The 13,243-nt window shown below is 38.0% G+C and overlaps 1 protein-coding gene across 9 annotated transcripts in view; it reads right to left on the minus strand.

The window, feature by feature from the left end:
- CIT (citron rho-interacting serine/threonine kinase) overlaps positions 1–12,665 on the minus strand; it is a 74,464-nt gene extending 61,799 nt beyond the window's left edge. For all 9 annotated transcript variants that reach the window (XM_074606339.1, XM_074606335.1, XM_074606333.1 and 6 more), the window contains exons 1-8: positions 12,543–12,665; positions 11,637–11,778; positions 10,190–10,365; positions 8,744–8,845; positions 8,387–8,529; positions 7,332–7,425; positions 5,383–5,586; positions 3,998–4,151 (exon numbers count right to left, since the gene is read on the minus strand). In XM_074606339.1, coding sequence (XP_074462440.1) covers positions 3,998–4,151; positions 5,383–5,586; positions 7,332–7,425; positions 8,387–8,529; positions 8,744–8,845; positions 10,190–10,365; positions 11,637–11,778; positions 12,543–12,635 — 1,108 coding nt within the window. In that variant the 5' untranslated portion in view covers positions 12,636–12,665. The remainder of the gene's footprint in view (positions 1–3,997; positions 4,152–5,382; positions 5,587–7,331; positions 7,426–8,386; positions 8,530–8,743; positions 8,846–10,189; positions 10,366–11,636; positions 11,779–12,542) is intronic.
- Positions 12,666–13,243: the final 578 nt, after the last annotated feature.

The raw sequence follows: 13,243 nt of genomic DNA on the forward strand, positions 1-13,243 counted from the left end.
CAAAGGGGAGGCAAAACTATTACTCAAAAAGACAGTAAACCCGATGCTTCTACTCGTACAAACCGGTTGGGTATAAAGACCTCTTTTTTGGCCTCCGATATGTTACAAACGAACGTACATGTTCTGTTTACCATTTAAAGTATCTTGTAGGGAACGGCATGTTTTAAAAAAGCCAATTGCTTGCCTAGATACCTCCCCACTTGTGGAAGGATGTAACCCTCTTCCATCTGTTCCAAAGAATGACTTTCAGAGGAAAAGGGGGTGTTGTAGGTTGCTAAGTTTAAAAAAAAGAAAAAAAAACCAAAAACCAAACCCACCACACATACACTGCAGTACTTTAACCAGTTCATCATTAAGATTAGATAAAATGTCTCTTATGGAAAGAAGCTTTTAAAAAAAAAAAAAAATCTGCACTAGTATGCGTATTTATGATTAGTTCAAGGAACATTGCCTTAATCGGGTCTTTTCATCCTTTCAAAATATTTTCATGCAAATTCAGAAAAGAGATACTGCATTTCCCCTGGGACAGTGAAAGACTTAACTGAAATAGGAAATTTAAAGGAAATACAGAACATTTCTTAAGAATAAAAATGTGTCTTTTCTTGATCTACAAGGTGATCTATATATACACTTTCTGAGGAAAAGCATCCACGCAGCCTTTTTAAGTAGGTTAGGCATTACTCTTCCTCAGGCTTTAACAGGCCTATTTGAGTAAAGTGCTATGGAAGAAAAATAGAAAACAGAAAGTCCAAATGAGGTAATTTAAGGATGTTTTATCTAAGACCACTTTAAATAAAGGCATTATACTAGTTCTAACCAATCTATACAACACGATCTTAACATCTTTTCTGTTCTGTCAAGGCAATGATCCAACACATACATTTCTGTTAATAAAAGTGATCCTCAAGCTGACATGAAAGTGATCTTCAGTTAGAGAAACAAGTCAACAAATTTTTCTGAAGGCAAGTATTTAAATGAAATATCACAGTGTTTAACTATAGTTAACATACTGAATGACAACTTCGGGTTCATAAGGATAAGAAAGAGTCTTGAACTTATGAAGAAAGGGATTGGGGCTCCTGGCTGTTTAATAGCAGAAGACAGCCTCAAAAAAAAAAAAATCAGTCTTCAACGCTTTCTTAAGTTCTTCTGTTTGCACAAGACATTAATTCTTTTCTTCTCATATATATAGTTTCCTCATGCAAGTCCAAATATGCCATTCCTTTTTCAAGACCTCTTGAACTGCAGTTACAAAATAATTCTTAAAATTAAAGATGCTTTATGCTATACAGATATATTGCTTAGATGACAATAAAAGTCTTCCGACCATCTCAGCTAGCCTTCAGCAGGCAGATTTTTGGTTCCAAAGTAAATAGCCAATGTAATTTATGGGTTTCAAGTAAGAAAAAGTGATTAACAAAATCCCCAAATTATATAGAGTGCAACCTTGCTGCCGATAACTCAAGTATGTCATCCTCCATTCTCTACCTCTGATTTTAGATACTTATCAAGTACTCAAATAGTTCTGTTATCAACTTTACAGTTAAAATCCTGATCATTTAGCTGAAACACACATAGAAATATGTTTATTCTAGGTGAACAAATTCCAAAATATTTTCAGAAAATTCTGTCAAATAAATCGACACAATCTTTCCAAAGTTTTGGTTTGTTTTCTTTTGTTTGGGGCAGTGGGATGGTATCTGGTTTGGGGCTGGGTTTTTTTAGAAGGTTCAGAAGTCATTCAAGAGCAGAAGTCAACAAATACAGACAGCAAAATCTACAAATATGTTTTAGTACAATACTCCAAAGAAGGGGAAAATTACCAGTTGAGACCTGACCTCAGGTTTACTGGTTGGATTCTGTTTCTGTAACTTAAGGGCTGCTTCTACAGTCACATGCTACTTAAACCCAAGGAAGTTGGGAGCTTTTTTAGAGGTAACTAACTTTTGGGAAGGGGTTTACTGAAAAGTCAAGTGTTTCATAGGTTACCATAACAACAAAACGTAACACTGAAAAAATCCTTAATGACATATTCTTAGCCAAAATCACTGCACTAAGAATGGTTATCCTGGAGTTCCCAGCATGATAATTTAAATACCTGCAAGGCAAGGGTACCAATTTTTTCCCTACCTTTCTCAGTCTGAAATAGAAATAACATCATTGCTTTTATAGCCTGGAGAAAAGTCGGACTGCGCTGACACAGGATTTAACAATCAAAGCATCATAGAATCATTTAGGTTGGAAAGGACCTTTAAGATCGAGTCCACCATTCCATACCTCCAAAATCTTTGACCAGATTAACTTGAGGGAGTGAGATTCTTTAGTCTAAATCCTGTGACCTCTTCCAGCACTCACTAGTTTCCTCATTTTCTCAGGCTGCCATTGCTCCAGTTAAACACCACTATCAGCAGAGGTCAAGATAAGAAAGAAACCTTTAGCTTCTACATATCCTGGGCCAAACCCGACAAGGGTTTTGAACAGAATGACAGAGATACTGCCCGGAATGAACCAGCAAATGGAGAACCACTGCAGAGAGCAAAGCAATAGGCGATACATTGAATCTGCTACCACAAGCAAGACGACTGCTGTGTTTTGTGCTAGTTACAGTGGGGTTTTATGAAGTATGAGAAATACCAATGAAGTCAGGGGTCAAAACTGCATGAATCTTCACAGGAGGTAAGTCCAGATATTACAAGGAATGATGCAATCCACTGGCCAGCTGCAGACAAAAATGGGATTTTTAAAATCCCAAATGATTATTTCAACATTATAACAACATCAGGGCTGCCTACCAGCTTGTCCATCAGTATCACCATTGTCACATGAAATGGCAAAACACTCAATTAACCTGTGCAGTTGTGTGAATACTGGACAGACGATTGCCAAGGAAACACCAGAACATATGCTTACATGCCATTTTTTTCCAGATCTGAGATAATACGATACAAATGCAATACAAAAATTTCAGAAACAGAAACTGGTGGCTTACGCAGGGTTCTAAGGAAAGAAGGCAGAGTGAGCTGAAGTCTGGCAAATATATGCTAAAATGATGAAAAAGACTCAAGGCTCAATGGCTCTCAAAGGGCAGAAACAAAGGAATTTAACACAACAGCAGCTCCACAAGTTCAAAATTAATGAATCAACAGAAATGTGAGTAAACATTCTGTGGAGCTGACAGCTGAAGTGCTGAGATAGTCATCAAAAGTAGCAGCACTGGCTTAGCAATTTATCATGGAAAATGGAGCACAATCATTGCTCTTACAGCATATTTGATAAAGAATATAAGGCAGACATGTTCCTTGCCCAGATAATCTTACAGTCCAAATAATTTAAAATACTATCCAACACAAGTCAGGCACTCAAACAGAGATCATTGATGATCTGTGAAATATTTGCTTTTGCCACGGAGCTGGTGCCTCAGTACTAAATTCCATGGCTTCCATAGTATTATAAACAATTTTCTGTATAGGAAATTATCTGTTTCACTGATTTTATTCCATTCCTAGTGAAATGAACAGATTTTTGACAAAAAAATTAACCATATATTAGCCATATTAACTTTGAGGAAGAACTCCAATGCCCCTATGACTGCTGATATTTTATCACCTACAGGAGCTGAAAAAATCCAAACAAACTTAAATGAAGCTGTATCACAAGCAAGAACATACCAATGCATTTTAATCTGAGGAAAGGCATGGACAGGGCCATTTTGATTTTCCAGTCTAGTGCCCGCAGTAATATGGCAATTGCATCAGAAATTCATATAGAATTGTATTAAACTTCATCTTACCCCACAATTTTCACCTGCGAGATCTTAACATATCCTACCCGAAACCAAAATGAATTGTTTTGTTAAAAACGTCTGCTCCACGACACAATCCTGTTTCATTATGAATAATTATTCAGACCAAACACAATTAAATGCTCACATTGTACAAACTTTCATGTTACCCAAAGAAACAGGAACTGTTTATAAATGCATTGTTATTCTACTTACAGTTACGGATATTATTCCAGTCAATTTTAGAAAAAAATGGATGGCAGCAGAGTCCCTCATAACCCAGCCTTTCCTTCTGCCCACAAAGCAGGCTCTGGATCAGATCAAGAAATTCACTACTAACTTTCACGTCCTCTGGGAACTTCAGAAATCTCTGCAGTAGAAAGAAAAGGATTTCTGCTCAGTAGAGAAACAATCCCAGAACAGTAAGGTTCAGTTTCATTATTCTGAGATGTGTCAGGCACAAAGGATAAATATTTATAGCATACAAATAACAGTATTGTGTATTTTTTCCAAATAGGCTTTTACATGCATTTACTACAGTCAAGATAAGAACATAGGAACAACCATACCCAATCAGATAAATGGCAGACCCAGATCACCATCTTATGCTGAACAACAGCCAATGGCATACACAAATGGAAGAGTAAAACAAAAAACTTCCCCAGAAAATTCTCCCAAACTTCCAAGGATTTTGGCTTAGGATTTTCTGAACCAGGGATGATGTCTTTGTATTTGCCAGATCTCAACGGATTCTTCTTCTGTGAATTTTTCTAGGTACTTCTTAAACCCATATAAACATTCAGCAGCTGCAAATTTGTGGCAAAGAGCTCCCCAGCATGAGAATGTGCTATATAGAGTGTCCTTATTTGTTTGTAATGTAGTTACTGCTGGCTACTTTCATTTGATGCCCCTAATTCCCATCTTAGAAGAGAAAATAGGCAACCACTCTTTGGTCACTTCCAGCTACACATGATTTATTTTTTTTTCTTTTTCTTTCCTACTGGCTCCTACAATTCTATGTGCTGCTTTTTGGACGTTACTAAGAACTAAACTAACATTTGCATAGATTATAACATCAAGATACTGTTCTTGAGCCCACCACTGGGTAAAGTTGGGATACTCTTCCCTTCCTACGCATTGGTTTAAATTTATTTACACTAAGTTTCACATGACATTTTAATCATGCAGACACTCAGTATCCTCAAATATCAAGTCTTTCTGCAGCTCTTCATAGCTAGCCCTTGTTTTTACTACCCAGAAACACTCAGTAAGATTCAGAAACTTTATCAATCCATAATTCATCCTTTCAATCCATTTTCTAGATTATTTTGGAAATGCTGCAACTGTAGTTGCCGAAGATGGATAGCTAAATCTTTTTTAATTCATGCATTGCAGAAGATTATTTTTAGACACCCATTACAAAAAAATAACTCGATATCTACAATACAGAGACATATAAAAACAATATAAAGTATATATTCTAAATATTTTCCGAACATAACAAAGCAAGAGACACTCATAAGCTTCTTTTTTTCAACTGTAAAAACAGTCTTTAGTTACAGCAAGTTTTTACTCAAGAACATGGAAGGAGTTCTCTCTACCTGGAAGTTCATGATGTTATTGAAAGTTTTTGCTGAAGTCCCTTCAGCAAACGGAGATCTTCCATAAATCATTTCATACGCAACGATTCCTAGGGACCACCAGTCACACTCCGGACCATAGGAAGCTTTGCCATCCCCATTCAACCCTGTTAGCATTTCTGGTGCCATGTAGTCTGGTGTGCCGACAGGTAGCTTGGCATTTACCTAGAAGCAAAGATATACCAAGTGAAATTACAGCACTTTCTGTTCACTGTGATCTTGGTAATAAACCAAATCTTTTTTCTTTTTTCTTTTTGTTTTTTAAATGAGACACCATTTTCAGCCCTCCAAATTAATTTTAAGGAAGCAATTTTAAGTAAAGCTGTTAAGCAAAAAAGTGCAAGGCTAAGGAAACTGCTGATAATCAAACAGAAAGCAAGCTCTTTGGTATAAAAAGTCAAATTATCAGAGCTAACTGTTACTAGAAAGTACAAACAGCTAAAGTAGAAAAGCAGCATTCTAAAAAGCATAGGATTACTAAACAGTGATGTTTTAAGCAGTATGCACACTCCAGGGCTACTGCTTCAACTAGTATTAACAGGGACATCATAGCTGAAATTTCAAAAACAGTCAAATTTAGACATAAATATTCCCTGCCCTCATTCCATTCTGTGTCATCCCTACCTTTTTACCTTGTGTTCATGATCGCAAAGTACTAGTGTTTGAATTTCTGAAGTGCTTAGAAAAGGTAATTCAGGAGCAAAAACTGCAATGACATTTGCACTGAGTGGCATAAAGAATGAAACAAAACAGCAGGCAGACTAACACATAAACCTGAAGATGCTGAAAAGATAATGTGAAGAAAAAATTTAAAAGAAAAATCCAATGCAGAGAAGCACTGAAAAGGGAAGAACAGGGAAAACAAAATATTAAGAGTCACGACACTAAGAAAATGCTACCAAAAAAAATTGTAAAACAAGGCAGGATTGTGGTATAGAACTTCATATTCTCGCTTAGATGTATTTTAATTTCAAATTATCACTTGAAATTGTATGCAGTTACCTAAATTTACAAGCAACTTATCAAAAAACCTCAACCAATTCACAGCTTTGAATATAGTGCTTTCTGGCAAGTAAAGCCTGGAACATTGGAATGTGACTCATTTCAATCAAGAGCTCCCTGGTCTTCAAAACTTTACTTAAAACAAACACAATTTTCAGTCCAATTATGAACAATTATAAATCCACTTCCGTCTTTAAACACACCATTGAACAGTTGTAAGAACCTCTACAAGTATTTCTCAGCCTGGAGAAGGCTCCAGGAGACCTTATAGCGGCCTTCCAGTACCCGAAGGGGGCCTATAAGAAAGCTGGGGAGGGGCTGTTTGCAAGGGCATGTAGCGACAGGACAAGGGGCAATGGTTTTAAACTAGAGCAGGGCAGGTTTAGATGAGACATTAGGAAGAAGTTCTTTACAATGAGGGTGGTGAGACACTGGCCCAGGTTGCCCAGAGAGGTGGTGGAGGCACCCTCCCTGGAGACATTCAAGGCCAGGCTTGATGAGGCTCTGAGCGACCTGATCTAGTGGAAGATGCCCCTGCTGACTGCAGGGGGGTTGGACTAGATGGCCTTTAAAGGTCCCTTCCAACCCAACACATTCTGATTCTATGATTCTGAGTATGATTTTGTATTGAAATGTAGCACCATGAGAAAGTAGACTTGCCTTTACCTTACTTGCCTATAAAAATTTTAATAAGCAAATATATATCTCCTGAGAGCTGCAAAAGATACTCAAGCTCATGTTTGAAAAGCCATTCATAAATGGAAAAATATCACTGTGAATAGATTATATATTGGACAAGTAAGGCAGAAGAACAAGGTGTAATCAAGGAACAGATATAAAGTTAGCTTTCCCTTTTTGAGTGGCCTATCCAAACAAGCCAAAGGCAAAGTTTAAATCCATGTTATTACCGTTTTGTTTACTGTCATTTTGGCAGCTGACCCAAAGTCCACCAGTTTAATGTGTCCTGTTCTGTCAATAAGAACATTCTCTGGTTTGATATCTCTGTAAGCAAGAAGAAAGCAATCAGTACCTTTCCATACTGTTCCCCACTGTCACATCTCAATAACAGGATACCCTTATTCACCTACACTCGAATGTGCTCCGTTGCATAAAACCTTAACAAGTGGGAGTCTTATTTCCAACTGTTGTTCTGTTTCCAAGCAAATAGGAAAGTAGTAAAGTTCCCTTTATTTCCACGGAAAGTTAATAATTATTGACAGAAGATGGAAAGAGAAGGTCGTTTTGCACCTTGACTACAGGGTAACTGAGTTACAGTGAAGTATTACGTAGCTTTCTTCCCAAATTTCCTTGCAGCTTATTATTCTGTACATCTTTCAAATCCAGGCAGCTATCCTGCATTAGAAAGCCACAGCCTATGCACTAAGTGCAGTCACTACTGTTTCTTGGAACATAAAATATTTCATAACATTTCCAAAGCCTCAGAATGGAATAAATTTCTTAAACACCAATATGATTTGAAAATGCATATAGAAACAGCCTTCAAGCCTTGATACGATCCTCAGAAAACTCTGATATTTAACTGGTCCAACATCCTATACTGCTCTGTTCACCAATCAGCGCACAACAGGTTTTTACAGTTACACCAATTTCCCATATTACTTGGTACTAAAAGCAACAATCTCTGGAAAAGATTTTCATTTTTTATAGTGCAACATTAAGGCTTCTTTTTACTAAGCCTCCAGAAAATATATATAACAATCCTTTCTTGATATTAGTTTGAACTTTACATCAAAGTTAATGCCTTTAGCTATAATTATAGTTGGAGTCTGATTAATTTTCTAATTTTCTCTTCTGATACAGCATGTGAAATGCTATCCTGAAAGAGGACAGAATATAAAAAAAAAAAAAAAAAAAACACAACAAGAATACATCATTCCAGAACACTTTTTCTGGAATGATAGTGATCAACTATTATGTGCAATGCAAAGCAATGTTTACCTACCGGTGTACATAACCCATCTGATGGACACTGTGAATGGCTAAAATCAACTCTGCAAGATAAAACTGGACCATACTCTCATCTAGTTGGTCATCATATCGGTTTAAGAGTGACAGTAAGTCCCCTCCAGGCTGATACTCCATAACCTACATAAAATTTTACAGGAACAGATATAGTTCATACATACAAAAGATATTCCATTCAATTCCTCCATATTACACTGGACACATATCAAACAGCAGCATGTAATGCAGGAAAATTTACAGAAGATGAGCACACTTCAACCACCACATTGTTCTTCAGCATACCAATGGCAATAGTGTTTAATAGAGGAGAAAAGAAACAAAGAGTAGGCATTACCAAGTAGAGATTTTTCTTGTCTTGAAATGCATATTGTAACTGTGGAATCCACGGACTGGTGCTCTGAGATAATATATTGCGTTCTTCCTCAAAAAATGACACCTACAAAAAAAGGAAGTGTTCAGTTATGTCACGATGAAAATGAGTTAGAATACATTAGAATCCCCTAGTTTCAGAAAGATTTGAGTCTGTGCCAAAGGCACACATCAAAAAAAGTTACCCAGAAAATATTAAATGCTATTTCCTTGTGATGTGCACCTTTAAAAAAGTAATTTTACTCCTTTGTGTTTTCCGTTCCCCCCCAAACCTTCTGTTGTCTAGCTTGCTTTCAACTGAATGGTCTCTGCAACAAAGGCCAGCTTCCCTTTCAAACCAGTGAAGCATCTACCAGTCTGGAATGCAATCTTGGTTGAGCTCATCTGGACTGACCCTAATAAAATAAAAATAATCTCAAAAGAATCAGACAAACAGAAAAGAGGCTAGAGCAACTATGGGGTAGCATCTCACAGCTAATTCAGTAATAAATTCATTGTAAGGTATTAAAATAAAGACTTTCTTGAAATCATCCTCTAGCAACTATTTAATTATTCAGATGTGCAGCCAGACAACAAGAAATTAATTGTATCACAGAGATACTGCAAGTTCATTTAGATCAACATTCCCTACATTCACTGACCCATGCTCAACAAGGCTGAGCAAGTGTCATATTGAAGGTAGTATCACACTTTGCTTTCCTGTCAACCTATGCCATAGCAAGAGTAATTTTAGTTTATCTTCATTTCTGATAGCCACAAACAATGCTAAGGAATCTCAGGAGCAACATAACAGCACCATATATTGGGAACAACTGATGCAGATATTGCTGTATGAATTCACAAGGTCTTTCATGGAGTATCTCTGTCCTACTTGTCATCCCATGTCAGTGAAAGATTAACTTCTGTTTCTCACCAAACTATGATAGCAACCTTCATTATCCCTTTTTTTAAGTTTTCAAGTAACACATTTCTCAAGCTAGTGAGAGGCTCTCCATAAAAATCCAGTCGCCACAGTTTGCCTTCACACCCACTCTTGACATTCTATGTCACTCTTTAAAATAAAAAAACCTTAATGAATAGATTGCCTGAAAATTCAAGCCATCATCAAGCTGATCAATACTGATCCAGTATTTTCTTCATTTGTTTTTTCTTGTCTTACAATTAGATGGTAAACCCTTTAAGACAAGGGCCATTTTTCATTTTGGACGGCACCTCACACAATAGATTCGTAGTCTATGACAATGGCTTTTAAACACAGCAAAACTACACACAAATATATTACTTCACTGAAATGTAGGATGATCCTTCTCAAGATACACTTTTAACTTAATTCTAATAGTAGTGACCAAAAGGAAATGTTCAACAAATCATAATGTATCGTTCTACTATCATAACAGAAAAATATACATACGTGCTCCTGCGCCAACAAGGACTCCTTGCTCGTCACCTTCATAGCATATACATCACCAGTAACTTTCTCTCTTACTACTTTTACATCTGCAAAGTGACCACAGCCAACCACACTCTTTACTTCAAAATCCTTCACACTGGGTTGCAGTTCCCTTAATTCAGCTATAGTCTCTGCATCTATAAAAATAAAATACTTATTTTTACATTAGCCAACTGGCATTTCATAACAAACACAGCATCAAAAATGAGGAATAAAACAAAACAAAAAGCCCCACATTTAGTTCCAGACTTTAAAGAAATGTTAAATTATTCCAGAATGTGCTTCTTAAAAAAAAACAGTATGCATAAGTACTAGAAAAAGACTGTACTAATGCATAGTTAAGACTGAAATATGGTACATACAAAAGAATCAGGAAACGTTAAGACAGTTCCCATAGCAACCATAATTCTGTCCCATTCATAACATCATAGGCTGATAGCCTCTTTTGTTTCTAATTTCTTTCCAACCATCCTTTACCAATACAAAGTGTATTCTCTAAATATGAGGGCTTTACCCAGCCGAGTTCCACGAGTCAAGTGGCAGGGTTTTCTCCTCTGCCTGTGGGAGGCACTAGTCTATTGGCTAACAAATAACCGTAGACATTTATTTCAGTTATTCAGTTCAAGTTTTCCATTGACTAGTTTCAACCAGCATGCACTGTGATAATCAATTGCTCACTGTAGATTGTTCTAAAAATTCTTCAGACTAGCAGAAAATTACTCTCTGCTAATAATATCTAGAAACCGTTGGATGGAGCTACTATAGAGGGCATGATGAGTTACTTTTAACCAAATGGCTTCCTAGAATATTTTAATAGAAAAATTGATGGATTTTTTTTTCTTCCTTTTCCCCAAAAAGAATCCAAGCACATTATCAGTAAAATATTTACTCCATCACAAATTCAATTTCTGAAGCACAGAACTACTATTTACAAGTTACACATGCAAAATTCAGGTAACACATTGAATCCAAAAGACTACTTCAAGCTGAAAGAGACAAGCTCCTTCCTAGATTTTTTTTTCCTCGTACCTCTAGTCACTGTCCTGCTCTCAACTTCTGACATCCTTCTGTTGTGCGTACTTGGAGCTTTGCTGTATGCACTACTCAGCCACTTTTAAAGAAAGTGCCTCCTTAACTACAAATATAGTACGGACTAAGAAGGATGCACATTCGAGTCACAGCACTTCAAAAGCCACTTGCATTTCACCTTTTTGGACCTGAATAAAGCCTTACTAAGATTGCCAAGATCCCCCTTTGCAATGTTGAGTCTGCCCACAAAAAGTCAGATGCTCAAATCCTAGGTTACAATTTTTAATGAATCAAAGCAACTAAAGCATTATTTAAACGTTCAGATTCTTAAGAACTGTCTTTTATAATGACATCTGAAAATGAGTCTAAGCGAACTTACACTTCTTGACAAAGTTGCCAACATGTTTAATTTTCATTAAAGCGGGGTTCCTGCATTCTTCAAAAAGAACGAATAAAGAATCAAGGATGCCTTCCCGGGAGAGAGGAGACATCTGCTGTTGAGTCACAAAGAGTGGCTTCCCCTGGAAAAAAAAAAGAAGCAACAGCAGATGGAGTCTTAGACAACAAAGAAAAGCCTCAAATCAATAACATATGTATAGAGCAGATTATATATTATCCATTTAAAAATCGCTACTTCAGAAATTAGACAAATGATACAGAAGTATGAGGTAAATATATCAACTCACTATGTGTATCTGTAATAGCTGTTACAGGTATTTTACTTTCAGACAAAGTGATCCTTTAAAGATTGTTAAAGTTGAAATCACAGCTTTCTTGAAACTATCTACATCTTGCTGACAACTACAATCTGAGCAGCTTTTTTCTTGACATGGTACCATGTGGATTTTTTCATGGTACAAATAGGTTAAGCAATCAGTATTGATATTAGGTCTAGAAGGAGAAGGTGCTGAACCTCAGATGATCAAGTAGCAGCTAGTTAGGTAAACGCATCTCATGACAAACCCTCAGCTACACCACGCATGAAAAAATTGTTGATAACAGGACATGGAGTGCAATATTCCATCTTTATGTGGGAAAATCCACTCAGGCTAAAACATTGACAGACAAACATAAGACCAGCTCCTATGCACTGAACTTTCTGCAGACTAGATACACACTTTGAACGTCAACAAGTCATCCTCCTCTTTTACCCCTTCCTTCAGAGGGCCACAAAGGCACGCTTTGAGTGTCCACATAGGCATGCAAAAGTGTATTTTGATACGCTGCGGGGACACACACACAAACAAACCCGAGATCAGCTAATCCCGGGCCAGACGCTCTTTACCTGAAAAAGCAGATTTAGCCGAGAAACTCGGCTGGTGATGGGCTCCATCGGTCCTGCCTCTACCGGATTCCGGGCGCATTTAAACTTCAACATCTTTACGGATTATGTCGTATAAAAGATCGCCTGATAAAGAGAAGCGCGACTTTCAAGAAGAGGTGATTTAATAGACGACTTTAAATGAAAAAGGAGGATGAAGACGGGTACAATTTAAGCGACGTTTATATTTCCTTGGAGACAAAATTTATTAAAAATAACAACTTTGAACGCACGCAAACCCCCGCGCCGCTCTCCTCACCTTTACCGCCATCCGGGTTTGAACGGAGCCGAGGGCGTGTCCCCCCACCCCACCACTTCCGATGACGCGCCCCCCCCTCCTCAGCCAATCCCGAGGCCGGCCTGGCGGAAGCGCCGTCATCACGTCCCTAGAGGAAGGGCTTCCCCCTCCTCGGGGGGGCGGGAGCGGGCGCGCGGGAGGACGGTTAACGGTTTTAACCGTCAAGGCGGCGGGCTGACCGCCATGTTTGTCGCTGAGGGGGGCCGGTTGCCGCCGCTGCGGGCCCAGCAACCGCTCGCTCCCTCAGGGCCCGGTGGGGCGGGGAGCCCGCGAGGGACCGAACGGTCCCTCGCGGGCTCCCCGCCCCACCGGGCCCTGAGGGAGCGAGCGACGGGGTTCGTTCCCCTCACCATTTATTTTACCTTTT

Source organism: Larus michahellis, chromosome 13 (genome assembly GCF_964199755.1).
Source record: "Larus michahellis chromosome 13, bLarMic1.1, whole genome shotgun sequence".
NCBI classification, from domain to species: domain Eukaryota; kingdom Metazoa; phylum Chordata; class Aves; order Charadriiformes; family Laridae; genus Larus; species Larus michahellis.